At 39.5% G+C, this 10,555-nt stretch overlaps 1 protein-coding gene and 1 long non-coding RNA gene across 2 annotated transcripts; one reads left to right on the forward strand and one right to left on the reverse strand.

The window, feature by feature from the left end:
* The first annotated feature begins 544 nt into the window (after positions 1-544).
* LOC104803898 (NADP-dependent glyceraldehyde-3-phosphate dehydrogenase-like) lies at positions 545-3,538 on the forward strand. Its single transcript, XM_010527991.1, has 10 exons — positions 545-624; positions 736-886; positions 1,230-1,423; positions 1,515-1,643; positions 1,811-1,930; positions 2,048-2,184; positions 2,287-2,442; positions 2,509-2,887; positions 3,084-3,200; positions 3,288-3,538. The coding sequence occupies exons 2-10, from the start codon at positions 742-744 to the stop codon at positions 3,399-3,401; spliced, it is 1,491 nt and encodes a 496-aa protein (XP_010526293.1). The 5' UTR covers positions 545-624; positions 736-741; the 3' UTR covers positions 3,402-3,538.
* LOC104803897 lies at positions 3,421-10,555 on the reverse strand. The gene is made up of 4 exons (XR_770285.2): positions 9,579-10,555; positions 6,979-7,030; positions 5,896-6,065; positions 3,421-3,798 (listed from the first exon to the last, which is right to left on the reverse strand). It is a non-coding gene; the product is annotated as an uncharacterized LOC104803897 (long non-coding RNA).

The raw sequence follows: 10,555 nt of genomic DNA on the forward strand, positions 1-10,555 counted from the left end.
AAAACCAAATATTACATAATTATATTTTAATGGAATATAATTAGATATTATTTTTAAAAAAAAAATGTTTAATAAAAATGTTTAATAAAATAAATATTTTTAATGAAAATAAAATATGATAATTTCAAAGTAAATAGTAATCATTATATAAAATCAAAGAATTTTAACTTAAAAAATGAACGAATCAAAATATAATCGAAACACAAAATTTCCACTACTAGTCGGAATGACAAGTTTGTTGGATTGTCCTAGCAAATCACTTTTCCAAAAACATATTTAAATATTTTTTAATAAAGAATTGAACATAAGAGTAGAAAAGAAAACAGGAAAATAGTAAAAAAAAAAAGGTAAAAATCTAAATATATTAATTAATATCTCACCAATAATAGTAAATAAAAAAAACCTATGATAGGCCCATCACCATCTTTTCGTCATGAGATTGTATGCACCAAAGAAACCCGTTTCAATCTAATTCCCACCATACGATATTTCCTCCTTTTTTGGCTTTTTATTATTAATTAATTATAATTACGGCGTGTCCTTGATCTTCTGCCTCGCATTCTTTCGCCGCTGTTTAATAAGTCAGTGTCCTCTCCCTTGGTTAAATAAGAAAGCTTCGAAAAGGTCCAATTCAAGATTCTTTCTCCTGTTTATACACAGACAGAACCCAAGTGTGATCCTCTGTTCTTGGGATTCTTTTACACTTCAGAGTCCTTATCCTCTCTCGGTTTGCAGTCATCAATGGCGGGAACCGGAGTATTTGCAGAGATATTGGACGGAGATGTTTACAAGTACTACTCCGACGGGGAGTGGAGGACTTCTTCTTCGGGCAAGAGCGTTTCAATTATCAACCCGACAACGAGGAAGACACAGTACAAGGTTCAAGGTATGAACTCGATGCTCTGTTGATCTCTTTTTTTTTTTCTTTTCTGGATTTCAGATGGGTATTCGATTGTATGAACTGGGCAAATGAGAAATTAAACGGTAGAAAGCCGTGTCGATCTATCGAGTTTTCTCTGTCACGGAGACAAAACTGGTCGATTTAGTTCAGTTCCTGAATATGAAATTGCGAGATTTCTTGAATTCTATCTGTTCGGGATAAGTCCTGTGAGTTCCTCTTTCCGTTTGAAAATTACGAAAGAACCATTCCACCACCATCTTCCGACATAACTGGAAACGACTGAAACATATGTTCGATTCTGCTTTCTTTTCTTTTTTTTCTGAAACAGCATGCACACAGGAGGAGGTGAACAAGGTGATGGAGATGGCGAAATCGGCACAGAAATCATGGGCGAAGACTCCTTTGTGGAAAAGAGCAGAGCTGCTTCACAAAGCTGCCTCAATCCTCAAGGAGAACAAAGCCGCCATGGCAGAGTGTCTCGTCAAGGAGATTGCTAAACCTGCCAAAGACTCTGTTTCCGAGGTGCGAATTCCTTCATTCTCGATTCAGAAACCTTCTCTCTTTTTAAATTTCTCAGAGAATCTAACCGTTCCTTCGCGATGTTTCGATGAAGGTTGTGAGATCTGGGGATTTGATCTCGTACTGTGCCGAAGAGGGTGTTAGGATACTGGGAGAAGGGAAGTTTCTGGTCTCTGATAGCTTCCCGGGAAACGAAAGAACCAAGTACTGTCTCACTTCCAAGGCAAGTTACCCCCTAAACCCTAAACCGGTTTTAGGGTCTAAATCTTTCCACTGAGTTCTTGTCTGCATATGGGTCAGTGATTGAAGTTATGGTGAATACCAGAAGGGTCTAGGCTATATGTATGGTCCAAGAACTTATTGAACAATGTGTACGGATGTGATGTGCAGATTCCGCTCGGTGTGGTTTTAGCGATTCCGCCGTTCAATTATCCGGTAAATCTAGCCGTTTCCAAGATCGCCCCTGCGATAATCGCCGGAAACTCGCTTGTACTCAAGCCTCCGACTCAAGTAATAGCCTTTGGATCCCTCCCCAAGAACTTCACTTTCCTTCAGAGTACACCATACATCTGAGTTGAGTTGTATATTGATCGTGTATTAATGTGAAACCCTAATTTTGGCTCAAAGGGAGCTGTTTCATGCCTTCATATGGTGCATTGCTTTCACTTGGCCTGTTTCCCGAAAGGTCTCATCAGCTGCATTACCGGAAAAGGCTCTGAGATCGGCGATTTCCTCACTATGCACCCCGGTGTTAACTGCATTAGGTATTCACATATCAGTAGAGAAACCAACGTTTTTGAAAAAACGTATACCGAGAACGAGAAGTAATAGTACCGTTAACCTATTGAGGAATGATCGGATTTCAGTTTCACGGGCGGTGACACGGGCATTGCCATCTCCAAGAAAGCCGGGATGATCCCTCTCCAGATGGAACTTGGAGGGAAAGACGCCTGCATTGTTCTCGAGGACGCCGATCTCGACCTTGTCGCTTCGAACATCATCAAAGGAGGATTCTCTTACAGGTATAAATGTTTCTACGTACACACAACACTATATTTTGTTGATACTGATTTGTCTGAAACAAACAGCGGGCAGAGATGTACGGCGGTTAAGGTTGTGCTGGTGATGGAGTCGGTAGCGGATGCTCTGGTAGCGAAAGTGAATGCCAAAGTGGCGAAACTGACGGTGGGAGCGCCCGAGGAGAACTGCGACATCACTCCCGTGGTTTCGGAATCTTCGGCGAATTTCATAGAAGGGCTCGTGACGGACGCTAAAGAGAAAGGAGCCACGTTTTGCCAGGAGTACAGAAGAGAAGGGAACCTGATATGGCCATTGCTGTTGGACAACGTCAGACCCGATATGAGAATCGCTTGGGAAGAACCGTTCGGTCCCATCTTGCCCGTTCTAAGGATCAACTCCGTCGAAGAAGGCATCAATCACTGCAATGCCAGTAACTTCGGCCTCCAGGTGTTATACTTCTCTCCTCCATCTTTCGAATATTACATTTTAGAAATTGAATTACCCACGAGTACCCGATTTTCGGATATTTGCATTGCACCCACCCATAGTTCTTGAACTAGGATCAAACGGAGGATCTTTGTACAGAAACAAAACCAAAGTATGCAAACTTAAGTAAGATTATTGCAATGGTGAGAAAACGCAGGGATGTGTATTCACAAAGGACATCAACAAAGCGATGATGATCAGCGACGCGATGGAGACAGGAACGGTTCAGATAAACTCGGCACCTGCTCGTGGCCCCGACCACTTCCCTTTCCAGGTGATCCATCGATCAATCATTCTCTCCGTTGAGACATCCCTCTGTGGGTTTTAACCGGGTTTTGGTTTTCGGACAAAATGGAAACAGGGACTGAAGGACAGCGGGATAGGATCACAAGGCGTGACAAACAGCATCAACTTGATGACCAAAGTGAAGACCACTGTCGTCAACTTGCCTTCACCTTCCTACACCATGGGATAGCTGTCTCAGTCATCTATCTATCCATCCAATAAGTTAAGACTGTATTCTTAGATTTCCATCGAGTGTGTTACGAAGAGAACAAAAGCTTTAAGACAAAACATCAACCACAAAGGCTAGTGTACGTGTCCTCTTCTTCAGCTAATGATAAGCAACGCTACGTATGCAAAAGATGATGTTGCAAATCTAAGATAAGCGAAAGCACATATCATCCAATGCACAAACAAAAAACCAAGTGTTTACCGTGCGAGCCGTTTCTTAAAACCCGGTTATTTAAGCAACCCATGATTTCATTAGGGCAAATCTTTGAGAGAGGAGGAGATTTCAACCTCCCCATTAGGGCAAAAGGCGCTTTTGGTACAGCATTTCCCATATATCATATCACCTCCCCTCATTCAACCTGAATACATACACCAAGAGAGATTCAATAACAAAAAGATTTCATTAACGTTTTCATAACGTAATGATGGTGAGAACGAGAGAGGAACGGAAGATTCCATCGCTAAAAAGAAAGAAAGAAAACGACGAGGCAATCTCCTGTGCTCTCCAAAATGTGTTTTGACAACTTTTCCATACAAGAATTCATGTATTTTGTCGTTTTATGTTATAATTCAGTGACGAGGCTGAAGATATGTCGTCTCTTTTGTCGTCAAAGTACATACAATATGGCAAGAGACAGCAACGGTCTGAATTTTCAGATCCAATTTAAGACTTTGGCCATGCCCAAAGGAAAGCAAGAGAGAACAAAAGATTTGATGAAGCATGCATTCTTTTTAGCAAGAAATATAGCATAACAGTAGATGCAAATCAAACGATGCAATACTATCCCATCAAATTAGATGCAAATCAGACAAGGTAATCCATAATGTGTCCATGTTTTATGTTCATGATTATCTTCACAGTACTCTACCATAAGAACTTTTTGTGGAATCTTCAACACGAATTGAACTCTTAAACATCAATAAAAAAGGGCAGCCCGATGCACAAAGCGTCCCCGTTGAGCGGGGGTTCGGAGACGGGTCCCACCACAAAGGTGTATTGTAGGCAAGCCTTACCTTACAGAAATATCTGCAAGAGGCTACTTCCATAACTCGAACCCGTGACCTCTAGGTCACAATGGCAACACCTTAATCGGTGTGTCAACTCTTAAACATCAATACAACAACAACAACAACATGGCCTTATTCCCAAGTTTATTTGGGGTCGGCCGCATAAATCCTTCGTTTCCACTCATTTCGATCACTTGTTAATTCTTTCGGAATCTGCAATACTTCCAAATCATTTCTAATCACACGCTCCCAAGTAAGTCTAGGTCTACCTCTTCCTATCTTTTTCATCTCTATTTCTATACTCTCTATTTTTCTAACCGGCGCGTCTAACGGTCTCCGTTGTACATGTCCAAACCATCTTAAACGTCCCTCTCGTACCTTCTCTTCGATGCCTATTACTCCTATTTTCTTTCTAATACTCTCATTTCTAATTCTATCTATCCTTGTGTGTCCACACATCCATCTCAACATCCTCATCTCGGCCACACTCATTTTTGACATATGTTGCCCTTTCGCCGCCCAACATTCGCTACCATACAACAATGCGGGTCTTATGGCGGTACGGTAGAATTTTCCTTTCAACCGTAAAGGAACCTTACGGTTACAAAGAACTCCTGTGGCTTGTCTCCATTTCATCCATCCCGCTTTTATTCTATGGCTAACATCCTCATCGCAACCTTCATCCTTTTGAAGGATTGACCCAAGATATTTAAAATGCGGGTTTTGAGGGATTGATCCTCCTTGTAGGGTCACTCCCACATCACTAGGCCGTTTGCTACTGAAGTCACAATGCATGTACTCAGTCTTCATCCTACTAATCCTAAAACCCTTAGTCTCTAGCGTACTCCTCCATAACTCTAGTAGTCCATTTACTCCTTAAACATCAATAGAGCAGAAAAAATAACCACAGGAAAAACATATCTTGCAACTTTCAATCTTTATCATATATTTGCCGAAAACCCAGTTTACCAATTAATCTTCGACTTCGGGGGGAAAAAATCACGCAAGCGAACCAAGAATTGGCATATAATCAACTATAACCCAGTTGAATTTAAATAAACACCATAACGAATATATAATAGAACAGATTAAACCAAATTGTGCAAGAGGCTAGTGAAGGAAGGTGGATGTATCTTATGTAGGGGTGTCAAACGAGCCAGCTCGGATCATTTTGGGCTCGGCTCATTTGGCTCGGATCGTTTTGGGCTCAGCTCGTTAGGCTCGTTTTCTAACGAGATCATTGAACACGTGTTCAATGAGCTCTGCCTCGTTAGGCTCGTTTTTTAACGAGCTGAAAAAATTACGGCTCAGATCGCTCGTTTTCTGGCGAGCCACGAGCCAGCTCGCGAGCCGGGCTCGTTTTGACACCCCTAATCTTATGCAATCTCTTGTTATATACTTTTTCATTTCTCTCACACCACATATTATGCATATAATTAAAAACATACCTTATTTCTCTTCAAGCCTCCTATCGATGGAACTCCTCCAAATGCAATCCGATGCAAACACGTTATCGTATCCCGGTATTGCTTAATCATCATGGTCTCTTCACAAGCCATTATGCAGATAACGGAAGTTTGCGCATCCACGGGAAGAAACATGCTGTAGACCTTTCCAACTGTAAAATACATCCCACTTTTCGATGACGAGAACCCTTCTAACATATACGATTGCTACTACATGGTATTCTATATGACGGTTTAAAAAAACAGCCATTCATCATGGTAAAACCATAACTTAAATTCAGGTAATTTCTCGAAACTAGGCCCACGAAAAGAATCTCCTTTTAGGGAAAATGCTGGGCAAAGTTTAACTGAGCAGAGGGACTAGGGGAAGACAACACAAAGACAGGACATACTTTAAGAGTTTTGCATTCTATCAAGGAACAAGTGGTTTCACTTGCCCCTTTCACACAACCCCAAGTTTAAGGGAATTGGAAAATTCACATGGAAACAACAATATACAAGACTAGAATCTTTTGCAAGTGTTATCGGAAATTTGAATCCGTAAACCTGTTATTTCGTATCCGTATATCAATGCGCCTACTGACAAAAGAACATACAAACTGACCGGCAAACAACTTCAAGAGAAGCACACAAACAAATGGCCCATGATGCTAGAACCAACGCAACGTTGGCATAATAAGGTATAACCTAAGTATATAAATTTTCACACGATTTGCCATATAGATGAAGATATATATGCATGAATTTTTCAGGCACACGGGGAAACAAAGTCGTGGCAAGAACTTGGCTGCGAGATACACTACTGAGATTTGGTGTGGAAACAGTTCATAGTTTGGCAAATCAACTATCTGCCTGCTTCATACATTCATTTATATAATACATTGGACACCTAATGCCATCAAGCACATTGAATTCGGGATCGTTTTAGGACTTTTTAGCTCAAGTAAAGCTAACTAAAGCTCGTTTCTTATTTGTGAGTAGAAAACAAATAAATCTAACCATTTACAATTTATAGTTCCAGAAGTTGAATTAATGGTTGACAAAATATAGAGAAAGCACCTTTACCTTTCCGGCCTACATTGTACACAAGAATGGTTAAAACACGTTGAGGGATCCACTGCAAAACCAAACAAACCAATTGATAGAAATTTCAGCGACATTACAATATATGTATATATGATATATAATCGGTTACGAGATCTTAAAGACTCGGAAAACTAATCCAAAACAGCGGGGCAAATGGATCAAAACACAAGAATGATGCAACACACCACAAAAACCACACAATTCCATAAGTTAAGACCAACAAATATTTTCACTGAAAATGGTTTTCTTTAACCTCCTTTGGCTCGAGAAGACGCCCCCGAAAATTTCATGAAAATTCCAATAATGACTAAGCTCAAATTTCACCGGGGTATCAAACAAGCCCTTGGGGGCCACCCTTCATATTCATCAGAAAATCAAGAAAATTTGCAACAAGAAACCAGGTGAGCAAACTCTACCTGCTCAGTCAAGCAAAGTCAAAGATAGCAGCCTCCTATGCCAAACAGCAAGTTGTACGATCACCTAACGCAGAAGGGAGAGGACAAATCTCTTGCAAAGACCAAAAGAGATCCTCGCCAAAAGGGAAATAGATATAATAATGGATCGAAGACTAATTAGGATAAAGAGCTGGATTCTAGAGGATGACTACCAAACCTCCTGAAAGAATTTCATCATGTACTAGCACTACAAAAAAATCAGCAAATTCCAACGAATTTTCCAACGGATTTATCCGTTGGAAATTTTTCAACGGATTTTCAACGGTTTTCAACGGCATTTCAACGGTGATTTCCGTTAAAAATCCGTTGAAAATTTTCAACGGATATCCGTTGGAATCGCCCGTTGGAAATTTTTAACGGAATTTTCAACGTATTCAATTGAAAAAATTAGGGTTGAAATTTTCCAACGGTATTTCCAACGGATTTCCGTTGGAATTTTTTTTGGAAATTTAAAAAAAAAATTCCAACGGAATTCCAACGGATGTCGGTTGGAAATTTTTTTGGAGATTTAAAAAAAAAATTCCAACGGATGTCGGTTGGAAATTTTTTTGGAAATTTTAAAAAAAAAATTCCAACGGAATTCCAACGGATGTCGGTTGGAAATTTTTTTGGAGATTTAAAAAAAAAATTCCAACGGATGTCGGTTGGAAATTTTTTTGGAAATTTTAAAAAAAAAATTCCAACGGAATTCCAACGGATGTCGGTTGGAATACATGTATATTTTGTGTATATACATATATATATATCGATATATATATATATATTAACTATATACATACACATAATATATATATATATATATATATATATATATATAAATTCGAATGTGTATATACGTAAATATATATATACATATATACATATAAATATATATATATATATATATATATGTATATGTATATATATATATATACATATAAATATTTATATACGTCTTTGAGACTATGAAAACATATTCTCTGGATGATAGTCTAACTGAAGAAGCCTTGGTCACAAAGCTCTATATATGTATATATATGTATGTATATATATAAATATTTATATATATGTATATGTATGTATATATGTATGTATATAAATATTTATATGTATAAACATTTATATATGTATATATATTAATGTTATGTAATATCAGAAGTTTAACTTGGAGCAGTTGGATGATTGTCAATTGGAACTCCAGGGTTAAGGAGGATTGAGCTGGAGCAGTGGAAGGATGGGTGACCTACTGGGAAGTGAGTTGCGGGATCGGGATCGGGATAGATGTCGGAGTTGGGGTCGGAGTTGGGCCGGGGGATCGGAGCCGGGGGTCGGGATCGGGATCGGGATCGGGATCGGGATCGGTATCGGGATAGATGTCGGGGCCGGGGTCGGGATCGAGAATATATTTTGAATTTTTTGTTGGAATGTTCCAACGGATTGCGGTTGGAAATTCCGTTGGAAAATTTCAACGGATATCGGTTGGAAATTCGGTTGGAAAATTCCAACCGATAAATCCGTTGGAAATCCGTTGGAAAATTCCAACGGATTGCGGTTGGAAATCCGTTGGAAAATTCCAACGGAAAAATTCGTTGAAATTCCGTTGAAAATTCCAACGGTTTTCCAACGGACACCGTTTTCTAACGACGAAATTCCAACGGATTTATCCGTTGGAAATCCGTTGGAAACGTTAATTTCCAACGGAAATTTGGTCATTTCCAACGGATTTGCCCGTTGGAAATGACCATTTTTTTTGTAGTGTAGCTCCATGGAAGAAATGATGCACTAGCTAGATCTCTATAGGGAAGACAAGTTGATTCACACAATAGCTAACAAACCAATATGTAATCCACAAAATAATAGAACATAATAACCATCATTCATCGCAACCCATCTAGGATTTGAGTAGTTCAACAGCAAAAAGCACACAAAAGCAGCAAAACCCATGATCCATTTGCTAATTAGGCAAAGAAAGAACAGAAGATCACGGCTTTGAAACAAACAAACAGAAAAAAAGAGTAGAAAACCAAACCAAATCTATAATCAGATCCCCGAGTAACAAAACCAATTTGCTCATGCAGAAGCTCAAGAAACAAGAAAAGATTTGCACTTTCAAGAAGAATCCGAAGAGTGAGTAGAGAGATATACCGTCCAGATCAGCTTCTACGGTAAAGTACTCTTCATATGAAGCTTCGGTTTCTTCAAAGGCCAGCAGGACTATCAAAACTCGAGCTTTTCCAAGATCCACTTGAATAAATCAGTGATAAAACATAGTATCCACATATAATATAAAATAAAAATCGGAACTTTCCCCACAAAAATGCCCACCAGAAAACAAACATTCCTATGATCATACGTCTGCCCCCCACTTAAACACAACACAAGACCACCCACAAACACACTCGCACACAGAATACATACACAGACAGGTACATACACACACACACACATGACAAAAGCTAAAGAAACTGTGTCGATCTTATCCATATCACCAACCAAAGCACAGACAGATGAGACGGAAAAGACAAAAAAGGAAATGAGGTTGAAGATAAGAACGAGACTCAGTAGTGCGTGATGTGATAGTGATATGCTCAGAGTTTGCTTTACCTAGGAAGAAAAAAAAATCCAGAGAGAGAGATAGAAAACGGAGAAAAACAACTGACAGAAAGAGAGGTGAGCACGCACACACAATGGTATGGAGTCATACAAATGCCTGCATGTGCTCACTCTCTTCTGTCAGTCATAGTTTGCATTTCCTCAGTCACCTTATCTGCACCCTTTTAAAAAATGGTTCAAATTCCGCCGTGGAAGCACTCATCGACGCCTATATTATCCACAAAACCCAGATGGATTCCCCTAGAAAGATCTCGACTTCGGCTTCGTCTCTCATAGATCTGTCAAAACCCTACCATACTATCACGGTGGGCATTAAAATACATCCCCACTTCTCTCGTCCTCTCGATGTCTCGAGATTTCTTTGTTATTGTTTCGCATTTCTTATGCTTCCATTATCAGCAATGGCGACATAGTCGATATATAGGGAAACACCAGAGAGAGAGAGAGGAGGGTTCGAAGATTACGCAAATGGTGGTTTTTCTTTTCCCTTTTTTTTTTATCTGCTGATT

The sequence above is a fragment of the Tarenaya hassleriana genome, unplaced genomic scaffold (genome assembly GCF_000463585.1).
Source record: "Tarenaya hassleriana unplaced genomic scaffold, ASM46358v1 Cleome9, whole genome shotgun sequence".
NCBI classification, from domain to species: Eukaryota; Viridiplantae; Streptophyta; class Magnoliopsida; order Brassicales; family Cleomaceae; genus Tarenaya; species Tarenaya hassleriana.